The following is a 19352-nucleotide window of genomic DNA, read 5'->3' on the forward strand; positions in this document are numbered from 1 at the left end:
GAAGGGAGAGACAGTAGGTGAGTGGGGGCTCTGTATAATGAGGGGAGAGAGAGTAGTTGGGCAGGGCTCTGTATAAGGAGGGGAGAGACAGTAGGTGGGCAGGGCTCTGTATAAGGAAGGGAGAGACAGTAGGTGAGTGGGGGCTCTGTATAAGGAAGGGAGAGACAGTAGGTGAGTGGGGGCTCTGTATAATGAGGGGAGAGACAGTAGTTGAGTGGGGGCTCTGTATAATGAGGGGAGAGACTGTAGGTGGGCAGGGCTCTGTATAATGAGGGGAGAGACAGTAGGTGGGCAGGGCTCTGTATAAGGGAGGGAGAGACAGTAGGTGAGTGGGAGCTCTGTAAAAGGAAGGGAGAGACAGTAGATGGACAGGGCTCTGTATAAGAGAGGGTGAGACAGTAGTTGAGTGGGGGCTCTGTATAAGGAAGGGAGAGACAGTAGGTGAGCGGGGTTTCTGTATAAGGAAGGGAGAGACAGTAGGTGAGTGGGGGATCTGTATAAGGAGGGGAGAGACAGTAGGTGAGCGGGGGATCTGTATAAGGAGGGGAGAGACAGTAGGTGAGTGGGGGCTCTGTATAAGGAAGGGAGAGACAATAGGTGAGTGAGGGCTCTGTATAAGGAGGGGAGAGACAGTAGGTGAGCGGGGGTTCTGTATAAGGAAGGGAAAGACAGTAGGTGAGCGTGGGCTCTATATAAAAGAGGGAGAGACAGTAGGTGAGTGGGGGATCTGTATAAGGAGGGGAGAGACAGTAGGTGGGCAGGGCTCTGTATAATGAAGGGAGAGACAGTAGGTGAGTGGGGGCTCTGTATAATGAGGGGAGAGAGAGTAGTTGGGCAGGGCTCTGTATAAGGAGGGGAGAGAGAGTAGGTGGGCAGGGCTCTGTATAAGGAAGGGAGAGACAGTAGGTGAGTGTGGGCTCTGTATAAGGAAGGGAGAGACAGTAGGTGAGTGGGGGCTCTGTATAAGGAAGGGAGAGACAGTAGGTGAGTGGGGGCTCTGTATAATGAGGGGAGAGACTGTAGGTGGGCAGGGCTCTGTATAATGAGGGGAGAGACAGTAGGTGGGCAGGGCTCTGTATAAGGAAGGGAGAGACAGTAGGTGAGTGGGGGCTCTGTATAAGGAGGGGAGAGACAGTAGGTGAGTGGGGGATCTGCATAAGGAAGGAAGAGACAGTAGGTAAGTGGGGGATCTGCATAAGGAGGGGAGAGACAGTTAGATGAGTGGGGGCTCTGTATAAGAAAGGGAGAGACAGTAGGTGAGTGGGGAATCTATATAAGGAAGGAAGAGACAGTAGGTGAGCGGGGGCTCTGTTTATGGAAGGGAGAGACAGTAGGTGAGTGGGGGCTCTGTATAAGGAAGGGAGAGACAGTAGGTGAGTGGGGGCTCTGTATAAGGAAGGGATTGACAGTAGGTGAGTGGGGGCTCTGTTTATGGAAGGGAGAGACAGTAGGTGAGTGGGGGCTCTGTATAAGGAAGGGAGAGACAGTAGGTGAGTGGGGGCTCTGTATAAGGAAGAGATTGACAGTAGGTGGGCAGGGCTCTGTATAATGAGGGGAGAGACAGTAGGTGGGCAGGGCTCTGTATAAGGAAGGAAGAGACAGTAGGTGAGCGGGGGCTCTGTTTATGGAAGGGAAAGACAGTAGGTGAGTGGGGGCTCTGTATAAGGAAGGGAGAGACAGTAGGTGAGTGGGGTCTCTGTATAAGGAAGGGATTGACAGTAGGTGAGCGTGGGCTCTATATAAAAGAGGGAGAGACAGTAGGTGAGTGGGGGATCTGTATAAGGAGGGGAGAGACAGTAGGTGGGCAGGGCTCTGTATAATGAAGGGAGAGACAGTAGGTGAGTGGGGGCTCTGTATAATGAGGGGAGAGAGAGTAGTTGGGCAGGGCTCTGTATAAGGAGGGGAGAGACAGTAGGTGGGCAGGGCTCTGTATAAGGAAGGGAGAGACAGTAGGTGAGTGGGGGCTCTGTATAAGGAAGGGAGAGACAGTAGGTGAGTGGGGGCTCTGTATAATGAGGGGAGAGACAGTAGTTGAGTGGGGGCTCTGTATAATGAGGAGAGAGACTGTAGGTGGGCAGGGCTCTGTATAATGAGGGGAGAGACAGTAGGTGGGCAGGGCTCTGTATAAGGAAGGGAGAGACAGTAGGTGAGTGGGGGCTCTGTATAAGGAAGGGAGAGACAGTAGGTGAGTGGGGGCTCTGTATAAGGAAGGGAGAGACAGTAGGTGAGTGGGGGCTCTGTATAAGGAAAGGAGAGACAGTAGGTGAGTGGGGGCTCTGTATAAGGAGGGGAGAGACAGTAGGTGAGTGGGGGATCTGCATAAGGAAGGGAGAGACAGTAGGTAAGTGGGGGATCTGCATAAGGAGGGGAGAGACAGTTAGATGAGTGGGGGCTCTGTATAAGAAAGGGAGAGACAGTAGGTGAGTGGGGAATCTATATAAGGAGGGGAGAGACAGTAGGTGAGTGGGGGCTCTGTATAAGGAAGGAAGAGATAATAGGTGAGCGGGGGCTCTGCATAATGAGGGGAGAAGCAGTAGGTAGCCATGGTTCTGTATAAGGAAGGAAGAGACAGTAGGTGGGTGTGGCGCCCCTGAGGGTTCAGTCACCACAGAGGTACTGCACCTTCTCCTGAGGTGTAGTATCCCACTCCCCAGGTAAGATGGTAGCACCTGACCAGACTCCAGCACCTACATCCAGCACAGACACCTTAGAACAGCAGAGCACCCTTTATGGCAGCTGCTTTTGTTCATGAAGGGTGCTGGGTGGAGCTTAGATTGCACTTAGGAGGGAAAGCAGACAGGAAGATCCCCAGAGAGGAATGGAGTGAAAGGAAGTAGATGCAGCAGCCTTCTGCTAGCAAGGGAAGAGAAAAAAGAGAAGGATCAGTTGTTCAGAAGAAACATAGAAAGGACGGAATGTGAGGAGGAGAGAGCTGGGGACTAGGGCTAGAGCAGAGCTCTTCCCTAAGTTTAATGCGCAAAAGGCCGGGCGCCGGTATCCAAGGCTGTGTGTGATACTAATGATCCTACAGCAGAAACTGGAGGAATAGAAGTTGTGACCACTTTATTCCCACCTAAGACTCGAAGACACAGCAGCAATGTGTGTGAGCCGGGACATGATTGTATGGAGTCCCCGAAGCAGGCTATAGCTGCCTGTCATACGAGTGGAGTTCTAAGGAACAGCAAGAAGGAGGAACTTGAGTGTAATTCAGAACTACAAGTACTTCAGATTAGTGCTAGAAAGGAGATGTTAAGAAAAGGCACATTTGGAAGGGAGTGCTGGAAGGGTTAATCCATCTGCCTGGGAGTTGGCTGAGTCCCTGACCTGGAGGCTGCGGCACTGAAGCGGGCACCTGTCTGTGCCAGAAATGTGAGTAAAGCATTGGAACTGCATTCAGCTGTGTCATTGCCTTCTTCCTGCGCCAACCTACTCAGCACTGCTACATCTCTGTGCCTAACACTATACCATCGACCTCAACATCTACTATCACTGCCCTGGTACTACATCTCTACCTGTGGAGAGCTATTACATCTCTGCTGCACCACACCATCTGTCCCAGAGGATCTGCACTGCAGCGCTGGTCCCCCTTCTGACCAGATACCACAGGTGGCGTCATGAACTATCTACATATAAACTTTATTCAAGTCCACCTATTTTACATAGACACCCAGGGCCACGGACCGGGCCACGGACCGGGTCACTGCCACCGCGACACGTCCCCTTTAAGACACCGGCCCAGCACCGAGTAATCCCCACAGCCCTGGGGGTGATCCATTGGCAGGGCTCTGTATAAGAGAGGGAGAGACAGTAAGTGGGCATGGTTCTGTATAAGGAAGGAAGAGACAGTAGGTGAGCGGGGCTCTGTATAAGGAAGGAAGAGACAGTAGGTGAGCGGGGCTCTGTATAATGAGGGGAGAGGCAGTAGGTGAGCGGGGCTCTGTATAATGAGTTGAGAGACAGTAAGTGAGTGGGGCTCTTTATAAGGAAGGGATAGTAGGTGGGTAGGGGCTCTGTATAATGAGGGGAGAGAGTAGGTGAGCAGGGACTCTGTGTAAGCATGGAGAACAGGAGTTACGTCTTGTGAAGATCATGGCACAAACTGGTCTATGTCACATGGTAGCGTTCTCTCCTGGGGTCACCCACAGCAGGGCCTGCGGCAGCGCCTGGTGAAGCTAGTGATTGGGAGATCCGTTCTACCTAGATCTCCATTGGAGACACCCACCGTGTAGATGTGTGCATCTAACTTAGCCCCCTTGCAAATTGATTGCTGGGTTCCATTGGCTCTTTCATGGCAGTCAGGAGCCTACTAAAATCTCCCCATGTCTGCCATGTTTGTACACCTTTGTTTGGCTGAGCTTGGGTAGGACTCCATAGGAAAAAGAAAATGTTACAATATAGTGTAATATTAAAGTAATGCAGTGTATTGTACAAGCAATCACAGGTTCAAGTCTCCTACAGGAGACAAATAAAAAAAAATGTACAAAACATGCATTTAAAAAATATGTATGAAATTCCATAACACTCTGCTTTTGCCATCACATAAATAAAATCTAAATGAAATGCACGTTTCGTATTAAAACTTAATCAGGTGGCTTGTGATGTCGTTTTAATACGAAACGTGCGTCGGGGTGGTGGGGACCTGTCTCATCATTTTTTATGCATGTAAGTGTTGCCTCTTGCTTGTTTTAATTACTTATGCATTTTAATGTATGGGAAATGTGATACCTAGATATTTGTGATATGTAGTTTCTGGCTATAACTTGCTAGATTAGGCTTGAAAACACTACTGAATACGATATATGATGTTGGTCCCCTCAGTTTGTATAATGCCCAGTAGTATTTAGGCACTGCAAAACATTTTTTAATATTAATTATAATAAAATATTTTTATGGGTTATGCCTTCTAGTGGTTATTTTAATTTATAACCAATCCTTGTTTTTAGTCTTTACATGGCTGTTTTTTCTTTTTTCAACACAGGGATTTTGTCACGTTTTTGACAACACAAATCATTGTGTCAGGAAACCTATAAAGAATTACAGCATCCTACATTTTGCAAGGGGTTGGAGTTTTCAAGAAGATATGAGATTTTCTGGAGGATTTTGGAGAGTTTTCACTTCAAAAATTCAGTAAAAAGACTCAGTGTGAACATGCCCCAAGAGTGGCTTTCTGCACAGTGGAGAAGGAGGAACACCACGTTTTTTTGTAGTCGTTTTTCATGAAGCTTTATGAATACAGGATGAATAGGAAACAAGTTTTTAGAGTGCCTTTTTGCCCAATTTTTGGAGTGGAAATAACATTTTAAAGAAGGATTTTGGGGCTTTTCCGCTACAAAATCTCAGGAAAAAGACACAGTGTGAGCCCAACCCTAGGGAGGAATCACATGGGACATAAGTTATAGTCATCGCTAAGGGTATGTGCACACAGACTTTTTTTTGAAGAGTCAGAATGCTGAAAAATTGCTCAAAAACTGCGTGAAAAATGTCATATTCATTTCTATTGTAAAACCTCTTTTGAGCATTTTTGTTCTGCTTTAGGTTTTCCAAAAACGCCTAGTGGGAGAAAAGAGAGTGCGTGTCGCTTTATTAAAGGTTTCCTGATCGAATCCACTCCAAATTAGATACTATCCGATGAAAAGGTTGCAAAAAAAGCTTTCGGAATAAAACTTTTAAAATTCTTCAAAACCCAGTAAAACAAAAACTGCTCCAAAAACTCCCCGAAGGTCACTAGGCGCATGTCCAGCTGCCAAGTTGTCCCAGTCAAAGTCGCTTCAGGAAAACACCGTCTGTCGTTCTCTGGAGTTGGTTTCGCCGGCGACTTTCATCCTATACTGTTAAGTATAGAGAGGGGGAAGATTCCTAACATAAGCTCCCGAAGACTGAGCAGGTCACTTTTTCTTTTTGACCATTTCCGGGTTTCCGAGACATGACATATGATGGAACCTGTGCACTGCAAAGTTGTTTTAACATTGCTGTGCATTCTGGTCATTTTATGAGGAGCTATTTCAGGTGTTTTCCAATTTGCCGGAACAAGACATTCTGAGTATTTCGGGAAGTAGGTTCAACTAGAAAACTTGCCATTTTTGACCACCTCAAAAAATGCCTTGCATGTGCCTGAAAGAGCGCCACAAAACCCGTAAAAAGAGCCCGGCGCTCAACAGTGTCGAAACAACATTGTGCACATGTTCCTTCTTATGTCACTTCTTTTCACCACTTTGAGGTTTGGAAATTCTTGAAAATAAAGAGTAACTCAAAATTTTTGAAGAATTTTGAGATTTGGAGAGTTTCCACTCTGCGCTTTTTGCTGATTTTGCTTTTTTTTTTTTTTTTTTTTTTTTTTTTTAGAGGAAACTGAGCAGATTCTTCAAGTTTTTTTTAAGTTTTGCAGTTCTGAGAACCCCCTTCAAAAAGCACTGAAGAAAAGTGGTAAAAGAAACATGCATTCTTGCCCTTGTTCTTTGGGTTTTGTTTTCACACCATTCATTGTGCCTAAAATTGTCCTGACATTATTCTTCTAGTGGTCAGTACGGTTGTGGCGATGCCACACTGGTATTTTTTTATTATTATTATTTTATTGACCTTAAAAAAATCTCAAATAAAAAAAAAATTGTTATTTGTCGCCAATCCATTTTTGAGATGGGGCTAAGTGAGGGCACATTGTTTGTGCTCTGAGCTGTAGTTTTGATAGTTTTTGGATGTGCGGTAACCAAAAAGCCGCATTTCTGGAATTTAGATTGTTTTCTCTTTACAGGGTTTACCTTTATAGGATAAATAATTTTATATTTTAATAAATCAATATTCCAATAGATCAGACTTTTTTTGGACCCAGTAATACCAAATATGCTTTTTTTCATGTATTTTATTTCTTTGTTTTTGGATGTGGAAAATTACAATTCAAACTTTCACATTTTTTTAGTAGTAATATAATTTTTTTACTTTTATTTTCTACATTTCTCTTTATTTTTCTTCCCCCTACAGGACTTACTTTGATCATTTGATCGCTTCTACTATCTATAGTGTTACTTTAGTAGTTAGTATCGTATATAGTAAAAACCTCGCTGTGTTTGAGCTCCTCAGCCCACTCCATACACCTTCTCCATGGCAGTGTCAGAGAGCCGGATTCCAGCGATGTTGTCACTTGCTCAGCAGCTTGCTATACTTTCAATACAATCAGTGTTTTATCAGCAGGAGATTATCACTGCAGGACTAGGTGTCATGTGCAAGACAGTCATGCTAATTTGTACAGCCCCACCCCTACCACTGATTGGCAGCTTGGTCATAGTGTACACAGGAGGCTGCCAATCAGGAATGTGGGATATACACAGCTCAGTATTCCGAGCTCTGCTACATCTACAGCAGAAAAAAAACAGGTATTCTATCAAAACTACAGCAAGCAGCCCAGTAAGTGATATATTGCTAGAATCAGGGTCTCTTCCCCTCCATCATGCTTCTCTCAGATTACATAGCAAAAACCTGCTGACAGATTCCCTTTAAATTATGGAAAAAGCAAATTCATGAGTAAACAGAGAGTCCAAGAGAAAACAGCAGTGACACTCAATGAGCAAAAATAGCAAATGACCCTGCAAGTATAGAAATAACATGAGTAACCTAAACCAGATGCATCCGCTTCAAATGAATGCAGAAAACGTAAACGTATGAAGCGCTGAAAAATGGTGAAATTGTGAAAGAGACTAAATTCCGACATTGTTTTTGTTGGGGATTTTGCTTTTATGACGTTCACCGTACAGCAAAAGTGACGCGGTAACATGATTCTCCAGGTCAGTGCGATTATGCCGGCGCAAAACTTGTAATTTTTTTTTTTTTTCATTTCTTTGTTTTCGTGGTTCAAAAATTACAAAAATTTGCAAAAAAACAAAAGTTATCGCCATTTTCTGTAACTTTTACATTTTTCTATCAGTAGCTGTGTGGGGTTTTGTTCCTTGAGTGCCGAGCGGTAGTTTTTATTAATCCTATTTTGGGGCACATACGACATTCTGATTGAAATTTTTATTATATTTTTTTTTAAATGAAAAATGGCATTTCTAAACTTTGAATTTTTGCTTTCCGGGGTTTGTCGTACGGGATAAATAATTGTGTGTTTTCATTTAAAAAAAGAACACAATTCTGACAGTGTTTTTACAGTGTAAATTTTGTGGTAACGATGACCTTCTTCATGTGATTCCGCTCATAAGTACGATCGCTGCGATACCCAACACGTCCAGGTTTTTTTAAAAAATTATTTTAGTGGTGAAACAAAAACAAATTTGGGGGGGGGGGCTGTGTCGCCATTTTCCGAGACCTGTAACATTTTGATTTTTCTATTGTTTTCTTTTGTTGCGCGAGACAAAGTTTTTATTGATGCCATTATGGTATAGATGTGACCTTTTTATCCCTTTTTTACAGCATTTTTTGTGGAATTGCACCAAGACAAAGTCATTTTGGTCTTCTTTATTTTTTTTTCTGTTTATGGTGTTTATTGATCGGTTCCCGTAATTCTTTTTATATTTTGATAGCTCGGACTTTTCTGAATGCGGAGACACAACATATGTTTATTTTTAATATCTTTATTTTTAATGAAGCGATTTGAACTTTTATATTTATGCACCTCATGTTATGCGTTCTGACCACTGGCAGTGCTGGCGCTTCTCTCTTTTTATTGCAAATTGGTTTTGTGGCTGACCACCACTGTTGCCGTGCACGCTGGGTCATGTTCGCCATCTTTTCTGTGTTTATTGTGATTGATCTAGGCTGCTGTGCACACTCACGGCAGCCCCGCCCTGCCCCAGGCTTTATTTATTTTTGCATCCATGTCTGAGCCTGCATTGCCCTTCATCTGTGTTTGCTGGTCAGGCAGTGTGTGGAGGTCAAACCTGAGATGTCTGTGTTCAGACCTGGTTGGCCTTTATCTGCACCTGCTCCATCTGGCTGCACGGGAGTGATGCAGATATGCTTCAGGTATGGATTATATTTGATATGGTCTTGCTTTTAAAACATTTAGGAGGCCGCAATGGCACAGTGAATAGATAAAAATGTAGAGTAGGACCCCCCATATGAGATTGCCTTGGCGTGGCGGGGTGGCTCAATATATTGATCAATATTTTGCTAAATGTCTCATTTTGAATGCAGTAAGATATGTGCACATGCACCTCATGTTATGCGTTCTGACCACTGGCAGTGCTGGCTCTTCTCTTTTTTTAATATATATATATATATAGTCCCCCTAGGGGACTGGAAGCTGCGGTCATCTGATCGCTTGTGCTGCATACACCAATGCTATAGTGTTGTTGCTTACAGTAAAAATCACCGCCTCCTTTGAAGCTCGACCATGACAAACAGGGAGGTCTTCAATAGACCCCCGGCTGTCACAGCAACCATCAGTGATGGCGTCACGAGCGTGCCGATGAGTGCATGGAATGACGCCCCCCCATGCCGGAGCTTGTAAGTTGCCGCGCTCAGGCATTTAATAGATTTACAGTCGTGGTCGGAGCTACGCACAGATTTTTTTCCCCCCACCCCTGAGGAACACGAGCTGTAAATTAACCCCCCAAAAAACTACTCAGTTTTTATGTCAGGTGTAGATTCAGACTAAGAAGCCACAAAGGCGTTTCAGGATTTGATGTTAATCTTACCTCCCTGATTTATCTCCTAATCGAAGGTCTGGAGTTCAGCGAGTTGTCGGATGCCTGACGCCACTTTTTTTTGCCTTTTTATTGGACACTTGCTTTTACCCCTCGTTCTTGGTTGCGTCCCCCGTGTGCACAAATATCCAATCTTTACGTACGCTAAAATTAAGCAATTTTCTAATTTCCGATGACCCGTCACTCCCTGACGGTTGCGGTGGGCTCCCGGCTCTTAATTTCCTACTTTCTCTTCCTTCTCCTATTACGTAATCTGTCACTTCTAGCGAGCAAACGGTTAAGCCGCTCCTCCGTCCTCGGGAAATGATTTCCTTTTGCATCTGTTTCTATTTTTATCTATTTTGGACTTTTTTTTTTTTACTACCAAACACTCATCTTCACCCTTCTACAGACTCAGTGATATTTGTGATTTTAGCCGTCCATTAATATGCAGATACTAGAATAATAGAATTATTCCCGCACTTGTATTTCCACCGTCTCCGCACCCCAGGGGGAGCGTAATATGTCTTATTACGAGCTCGATACTCATGTAATTAGATTACTCTATACATGGTAGAAAACACAACGTTCCCGGCACCAGATGTCATAAATTAATATCAGTCGTATGTTTGCAAATTTTTACAGTGAAAACCTAAAAACACAGTCCTAGACTAGAACCCCCATCAGAAATTAACCCTTACACTATGGTCCCCCTCGTACTTACCCCTCCAATCCATCCCACACAGCAGAGCAGGAGCAGGAGTCTCTTGCTGGTCCACATCTGTGACTGTCGGAGGACGGGTGTGTGACTGCGCACTCACTAACCGGACACACCTCACTTTGTGTGCTCACACAGCCCCACCGTCAGCTCACTGAGCTCGTCTTTTCGATTTGTTTCTAATGCTGGTAGTGAAATGTCCCAATATTAAGGCACAATAATTTGCATGCTCTGCCTTCACTGGTCAGACACTTACGGTATACTTTGGGGCTATGTCAGGGAAATTCTGTGACTCCATGGCAAAAGTACAAATTGCCCAACTCTGCAAAAAAAAAAGTTCAGTGGAGTAGGCGCAGCACGGAGGGGCATAACACCCAACTTTTAGGCTAAGTGCACACGTAGCAGAAAATTTCTGCTGGAAAACCTGACACCCTTCCCAGAAAACGCGCGGTTTTTATGTTTTTTTTCTGCGCATTTTCAAAAAGCATAGAAATAGCCAGAAACGCAGAAAAATCCACGAAATTAATGAGCATGCTGCGCTTTTTACCGTGATGCGTTTTTTTTCGCGGTTAAAAAAAACCGCATCAGTCTGCACAAAAAGTGCAAAATGCATAGAAATGACTGGGAAGCTTATTTTTAGTGGTTTTATTGGAAAAACCGCTAAGAATACCGCTAAAAAAACACTGTGTGTGAACATAGCCTTAAAGACAGAGGGAGGGACGTGTATTGTGACACTCACACAGAAACAGTGCAGACGCTGGAGCCACTTAGTGTTCTCACCGCTATGATACCACTTTCATGGACCACATAGAAAAGAATCCTCCAAAAATGCACCTCGAGCTCAGTGTAATGTCCCCTCCACACGCTGAATAAGATTCCATCACAGTGACCCCAACACAGAATGATGTCCGCAATTACCCCAGCAAAATATGATGCCCCAACAGAGAATTATGCCCCCACAGGACCCCCGACACAATATGATGTCGCCACATTGGCCCCAACACAATGATGCTCCCTCAGTACCAACAACACAGAATAATGCCCCCACAGTACAATATGATGCCCCACACATTGGCCCCAACACAGAATGATGCTCCCACAATGCTCCCGACACAACATGATGATGCCCCCACATTGGCTGAAATGATGCTTCCACAGCACCAGCAACACAAAATTATGCCCCACAATGCCCCAACACAATACAATGCCTTCACATTGGCCCCAACACAGAATTATGCTCTTTATTACCCCCAACACAGTATGATGTCTGCCGTTACCCCAGCAAAGTATGATGCCCCCATATTGACCCCAACAGAGAATGATGCTCCCACAGTACCAATAACACAGAATTATGCCCCCATAGGGACCACAACATAATATGATACCCCCACATTGGCTCCAACACAGAATGATGCTCCCACAGTACCAACAACACAGAATAATGCCCCCACAGTACAATATGATGCCCCACACATTGGCCCCAACACAGAATGATGCTCCCACAATGCTTCCGACACAACATGATGATGCCCCCACATTGGCTGAAATGATGCTTCCACAGCACCAGCAGCACAAAATTATGCCCCACAATGCCCCAACACAATACAATGCCTTCACATTGGCCCCAACACAGAATTATGCTCTTTATTACCCCCAACACAGTATGATGTCTGCCGTTACCCCAGCAAAGTATGATGCCCCCATATTGACCCCAACAGAGAATGATGCTCCCACAGTACCAATAACACAGAATTATGCCCCCATAGGGACCACAACATAATATGATACCCCCACATTGGCTCCAACACAGAATGATGCTCCCACAGTACCAACAACACAGAATAATGCCCCCACAGTACAATATGATGCCCCACACATTGGCCCAAACACAGAATTATGCCCCCACAATTTCCCCGCAACAATATGATGCTCCCACAATAACATCAACACCGAATTATGCTCCACATTGCCCACAACATAATATGATGCCCCCACATTGGCCCAAATGATGCTTCCACAGTACCAGCAACACAGAATTATGCCCCACAATGCCCCAACACAATACAATGCCTCCATATTGGCTCCAACACAGAATGATGCTCCCACAATACCAGCAACAAATCATTATTCCCCACAGTATCCACAACACCATGCGATGTCCCCACATTGGCCCCAATACTCCCACAGTACCAGCAACACAGAATTATGCCCCACGATGCCCACAACACAACATGATGCCCCCACATTGGCCACATCAGAGAACAAGGCTCCCACAATATCAAGGAGAGGAAAGTTGATCAGCACATCCATAAAAAAGATAGAATTTGCAAATTTTATTCAATAAGTATCAAACAATTAAAATCTACATGCTGGTGATAGAAAAAAAATTACCCAAATACAAGCAACACAGGATTATGCCCACACAGTGCCCCCAACGTAATATGATTCACCCATATTGGCCCCATCACAGAATAGTGGTTCCAAAGTACTAGTGTGGTGCCCCTGAGGGTTCAGTCGCCACAGAGGTACTGCACCTCCTCCTGAGGTGTAGTATCCCACTCCCCAGGTAAGATGGTAACACCTGACCAGACTCCAGCACCTACATCCAGCACAGACACCTTAGAACAGCAGAGCACCATTTATGTCAGCTGCTTTGGTTCATGAAGGGTGTTGGGTGGTGGGTGGAGCTTAGATAACATTAGAGGGGAAAGCTGACAGGAAGTTAGTCAGAGAATCCCCTGAGAGGGGGAGGAAGACAGAAGATCTCCAGGGGGATGAAGAGAGAACATGTTTGCAGCAGCCTCCTGTAAGCTGGAGCTGCTGGCAAGGAAAGAGAGAGAAGCGGAAAGATCAGTTGTTCAAAAGGAAGATAGATAAGAACGGAAAGTGATAAGGAGAGAGACTGGGGACTAGGGCTAGAGCAGAGCCCTTCCCTAAGTCTATGCGCCAAAGGCCGGGCGCCGGTATCCGAGGCTGTGTGTGGTACTAATGATCCTGCAGCAGAAACCGGAGGAATAGAAGTTGTGACCACTTTATTCCCACTTAAGACTCGACAACACAGTAGCACCGTGTGTCAGCCGGGGCATGATTGTAAGGAGTCCTCGAAGCAGGCTACAGCTGCCTGTCATGCGAGTGGAGTTATAAGTAACAGCAAGAAGGAGGAACTTGAGTGTAATTCTTAACTACAAGTACTTCAGATTAGCGCTAAAAAGGAGATGATCAGAAAAGCCACATTTGGAAGGGAGTGCTGGAAGCTTTAATCCATCTGCCTGGGAGTTGGCTGAGTCCCTCACCTGAAGACCACAGCACTGAAGCTGGCACCTGCTTATGCCAGAAACATGAGTAAAGCTTTGGAACTGCATTCAGCTCTTTCATTGCCTTCTTCCTGCGCCAACCTACTCAGCACTGTTACATCGCTGTGCCTAACACTACACCATCAACATCTACTACTGCTGCCCTGGGAGTACAGCTGTGCCTGTGAAGAGCTTTACCAACTCTGCTGCAACACACCATCTGTCCCAGAGGATCTGCACTGCAGCGCTGGTCCCCCTTCTGACCAGATACCATAGGTGGCATCACAAACTATCTACCTATTAACTTTATTCAGCTTCATTCCACCTATTTTACATGGACACCCAGGGCCACGGACCGGGACATCGCCACCACGACACATCCCTTTAAGACTCTACGATTCTATGATTCTATCTCTACGATTCTATGGTGAGCTCTCCTTCAATGGAAGTCTTCAAACAGAGGCTGGACAGACATCTGACTGGGATGATTTAGCGAATCCTGCTTTGAGCAGGGGGTTGGACCAGATGGCCCAAGAGGTCCCTTCCAACTCTACGATTCTATGATTCTATGGTGACACCGGCCCGGTACCGAGTAATCCCACAGCCCTGGGGGTGCTCCACTAGCTATACAGAATTATGTCCCACAATGCGCCCGACACAATATGATACCCTCACATTGGCCCCAACACAAAATGATGCTTCCACAGTACTAGCAACACAGAAATTTGTCCCACAGTGCCCATATGAGGCCGCCACATTGACCCAAATACAGAATTATGTCCCACAATGCCATGAACACAGTATAATGCTCCTAAGTTAACCCAGCAATGTATGATGCCCAAACATTTGATCTAACACAGAATGGTGTCCCCATAGCCCCCATAGTGTATGATGTCCCCACAGTTCCTCCAACACAGTATGATGCCCCAAAACAGTATGATATGCCAAGTGCCCCACCACAGTATGTAATGTCCCTGCTGTTAACCTAGCAAGGTTTAATGCCCCACACAGTATAATGCCCCCATAGTGACTATAACAAAGAATGTTTTGCCCACAGTGCCACCAGCACATTAAGATGCACCCACCATTCTTTCCAACAACATATGACACCCACACAGTGACTTTCCCCACAGTATGATGCACCCACTGTTCTACGCACAGTATAATTACCCCCAACCCATTTTCATGCCCCCACAATAATCTCCTAACAGTAAGATGCCCTCACAGTTCCCCCAAAAAGATTGAGTCCCCTCAGTGCCTTCCAACACAAGCATTGACTGGCATAAAAAGAAGTTACTCACTCAGCCCCCTTCCCCCGATTGGCTGCTCCGCTCTGCGCTGCATTTGGGATGAGGCGCCACGCAGCAGGAGCGATCTGCTCTCTTTGCCACCATTGTAATCAACTATATTGGCAAGAGAGATAAGGTGAATCCATTTGGAGCAAATCCTTGAAATTTGCCAACATTTTGGATTTGCCTGAAACTTTTGCCATTTTCCTGGATTATAAAGGAAAGGGAATTAATATAGAGAAATAAAAATGCATCAAATTGTTGCTCAGTCCGGTCGCCTTCTTCGGTTCGGTCACCGGTGGGGGTCTTCTCTACTCCTTCTTTGGTATCACAATCCAAGAAAAAAGAGGAAGTATGAATAACACTGTAGAAGAACATGCAGTAAGCTAAAAAACAGCGTTTATTTAAGTCATATAAAATACATACTCATTGTATGGATCACAAAAGGTATACATAGATACAATGTGCACAATGGAGCCACCAGCAGAGGTCTCACATAAGAAAAAGTATAGGGGAAATGTTACTACCGTATGATTTTATTTAGGTGCACTGAATGATTATCTGAAAAACAATACTGACAGTATATAATGTATAGTTACATCAATGCACCCCTCTTAAATATGTAAATACTGAACAAAATCCCCAATAGCATAATTTATCATGTGATATAAGATGATTATAAAAGGATGAGCTGTCAGGTAACATATGCAGATAATAAACCACCAGCTAAATCCTCCCAAACTAGCTAGTGCATGGCAGAACTAAAGAAGGCTGACAATATGTAAGAGAATTGTATGTCCACTTTCACCAAAAAAGTGCTAAGTGCTAAGTGCAAAATGCAATGAGGTAAAGGTATTGTGTAGCCTAGTGGCAATGCATGGAAGACCAATCACAAGATCAGAAAGCCTCCTACCATGGGAAGAACATATCGCTATGTGGAAAAGTGCAAATGCACAACTGAAATAATTAAATATGCATAGCAGCTCAATGTGAATACCTGACCTGTAGGTGGCAGCCGTTCCCCGACACGCGTTTCGCGTGAGCTTCTTCAATAGGGGGTAAATGTGTATAAGCGTTGTCTAAAGATCTATTTATAGTCATATCTCTCATTATCTGGGCGGTCTGTAATGGCGCTTGCTTCACTTCACCAGCAAGATGACGTCAGACGGTTCGGCGTCCCACGTGATCATCCCATGATTCCCTGGCCCAACGCGTCAGGGCAAGGGGGAGGGAGGGCCACGCCAGGGACGCGTCACCATAGTGACGCACTGACCGGGGATGAATACAAGCGCACACCGCCAGGATGTGAAAGAGAGAAGGAAGGAGAAGTCACGTTTGGGGCGCATTGCCATGATCACATACAGCAATAATTCAAAGCGCATAGTGCCAAACGGGAGAGATCATATGGAAAAGAAGACAGGAATTATTAAGAACACTTTATGCCACAGGTGCCTCTAATATCAGCAATTTATAAGTGAAGATGAATCTGTAAATGTGAATGATGGGATAATAAGTGAACAAACCCTATTAAAAAAATAGGTGAAAAATACACAAAGGATTAAAATATTTAAACCGTGTCACTGATGAATTCATCAGTGACACGGTTTAAATATTTTAATCCTTTGTGTATTATAACACTAGCATAGAACAAATGGGGATTTCTTTATATATAATTTATCCTCAGTATTTTTCTTTCATTATATTTTTCACCTATTTTTTTAATAGGGTTTGTTCACTTATTATCCCATCATTCACATTTACAGATTCATCTTCACTTATAAGTTGCTGATATTAGAGGCACCTGTGGCATAAAGTGTTCTTAATAATTCCTGTCTTCTTTTCCATATGATCTCTCCCGTTTGGCACTATGCGCTTTGAATTATTGCTGTATGTGATCATGGCAATGCGCCCCAAACGTGACTTCTCCTTCCTTCTCTCTTTCACATCCTGGCGGTGTGCGCTTGTAATCATCCCCGGTCAGTGCGTCACTATGGTGACGCGTCCCTGGCGTGGCCCTCCCTCCCCCTTGCCCTGACGCGTCGGGCCGGGGAATCATGGGATGATCACGTGGGACGCCGAACCGTCTGACGTCATCTTGCTGGTGATGTGAAGCAAGCGCCATTACAGACCGCCCAGATAATGAGAGATATGACTATAAATAGATCTTTAGACAACGCTTATACACATTTACTCCCTATTGAAGAAGCTCACGCGAAACGCGTGTCGGGGAACGGCTGCCACCTACAGGTCAGGTATTCACATTGAGCTGCTATGCATATTTAATTATTTCAGTTGTGCATTTGCACTTTTCCACATAGCGATATGTTCTTCCCATGGTAGGAGGCTTTCTGATCTTGTGATTGGTCTTCCATGCATTGCCACTAGGCTACACAATACCTTTACCTCATTGCATTTTGCACTTAGCACTTAGCACTTTTTTGGTGAAAATGGACATACAATTCTCTTACATATTGTCAGCCTTCTTTAGTTCTGCCATGCCCTAGCTAGTTTGGGAGGATTTAGCTGGTGGTTTATTATCTGCATATGTTACCTGACAGCTCATCCTTTTATAATCATCTTATATCACATGATAAATTATGCTATTGGGGATTTTGTTCAGTATTTACATATTTAAGAGGGGTGCATTGATGTAACTATACATTATATACTGTCAGTATTGTTTTTCAGATAATCATTCAGTGCACCTAAATAAAATCATACGGTAGTAACATTTCCCCTATACTTTTTCTTATGTGAGACCTCTGCTGGTGGCTCCATTGTGCACATTGTATCTATGTATACCTTTTGTGATCCATACAATGAGTATGTATTTTATATGACTTAAATAAACGCTGTTTTTGGCTTACTGCATGTTCTTCTACAGTGTTATTCATACTTCCTCTTTTTTCTTGGATTGTAGTATATATTATAGGAAGCTTTACATAGGCCTTGTTATTTGAGATCCTTCTTTGGTATCTTCTAGCACTCAGCATTTTTAGCGTCTCCTGTGTAGATTAGGTCACAACATCATGTGGTCGCAGCCTGAGCACAGGAAAGGCCAAATATGCTGGAAGATGTCGTAGATGGTCCAGTGAAGACCACACCATTGACCGAACCGAAGAAGACAACCAGATGACAGCAGGACTGCTCGGCGGGATAAGTGAGGACCAAGTGAGTAAAATATGACGCTGCCCTTGCATCGGGTGAATGCATAATACATTCAACTGAATTTTCTTGCCAAAATTTAGGGAAACTGACAAATTTCAGTAAATTTGCTCTTCGCTAGTAACAAGGTATATAAAGAAAATTCCTGGCTGCTTTCTTCCATAAACGAAGCCATGGAGAAGGTAGTATTTGGTAATGCATTGCAGCAACCATGTTTTTCGATTTCTGGACAATCCATGTAAAAAAAGTAGCAATTTTTCCGGCTAGTATGGAATCTTCACTGAAAAACTTAAAGGATCGCTCTATCAGCTGGCATACAATGTTTACTGCAGGTCTCTGGGGCGTAGCATGAATTGCGGTGTCATGCTTTGCCCCTATAGTCGCACTTGGTATAGCACAACTTTTGAGCATCGTGTGCTGTGATGACGCATGTGCATTTTTTACCTGCAAATTTTCTGCATTTGATGTAAAACTATGAGGAAATTCTGCACAGAATACTCAGCGTACCAGCAGGAGAGATTGACGGGTTGCGGATGTGAAGCACTTACCGTAGCTCAGTTTACACTGAGTGAAAAAGAAGGAGATTTCTATAAATCCATCCACTTTGCTGGAACTGTAAGATCCTACAGAAATAAGTAGCAAAAAGACGGACCAAAAGTTCATGGTGTGAACGTAGCCTTACATGCCAGGATATTACTCCGTCAATGTAAGTCACAGAGGTTTCTGCAACTGTTACAGTCCCGGAGATTACTCCATCAGTGTCAGTCGCAGAGGTTTCTGCAACTGTTACAGTCCCGGAGATTACTCCGTCAGTGTCAGTCGCAGGGGTTTCTGCAGCTGTTACTGTTATGTCCTCACTAAATGAAGCAGAATTCGTGTAGCTTATACAGGCAGCTAAACCGTTATACCGGGGTCCAATAAGGAGACTCTAGGTTGAATCTGTGCTTTATTGAACGTGATGGTATATTGGCGCAGTGAAACTACAATACAAACATATATACACTCAGTCAGTATGGGGTACATAGGAATACATATATACATAATAAATCAACATCTGCACTACTAGCTGAGCAGGGGAGAGCTAACTAACCAGGCTAATATGGGACAGAAATTAGATACTGGAAACATAAGTACATACCAGCGATGCTGTCACAAGGGAAGAAGAGAAATGAGATGCTTCCTGAATGCAGGCAGAAGGAAAATGGTCGACTGGAGGGAAAATGGGGGCTGAACTAACCATAATCCTTTGCAAAAGGCTACCAGCATGCAATGC

The 19352-nt window shown here is 44.4% G+C and overlaps 1 protein-coding gene and 1 long non-coding RNA gene across 3 annotated transcripts in view; one reads left to right on the plus strand and one right to left on the minus strand.

Annotated features, from left to right (window-relative positions):
- The window catches only part of LOC141054354 (NXPE family member 3-like), a 106088-nt gene extending 95573 nt beyond the window's left edge, over positions 1–10515 (minus strand). The window contains exon 1 of one of the 2 annotated variants that reach the window (XM_073551673.1): positions 10339–10515. In XM_073551673.1, the coding sequence (XP_073407774.1) occupies positions 10339–10395 (57 nt within the window). In that variant the 5' untranslated portion in view covers positions 10396–10515. The remainder of the gene's footprint in view (positions 1–10338) is intronic. The other variant, XM_073551674.1, reaches the window with a different exon arrangement.
- Positions 8822–19352, plus strand: part of LOC141054355 (uncharacterized) — a 29620-nt gene continuing 19089 nt past the window's right edge. Inside the window, exon 1 of the long non-coding RNA XR_012221411.1 lies at positions 8822–8952. This is a non-coding gene — a long non-coding RNA (uncharacterized lncRNA). The remainder of the gene's footprint in view (positions 8953–19352) is intronic.

The sequence above is a fragment of the Dendrobates tinctorius genome, unplaced genomic scaffold, assembly GCF_039654945.1.
Source record: "Dendrobates tinctorius isolate UK_male_01 unplaced genomic scaffold, ASM3965494v1 ptg000178l, whole genome shotgun sequence".
Classification (NCBI taxonomy): domain Eukaryota; kingdom Metazoa; phylum Chordata; class Amphibia; order Anura; family Dendrobatidae; genus Dendrobates; species Dendrobates tinctorius.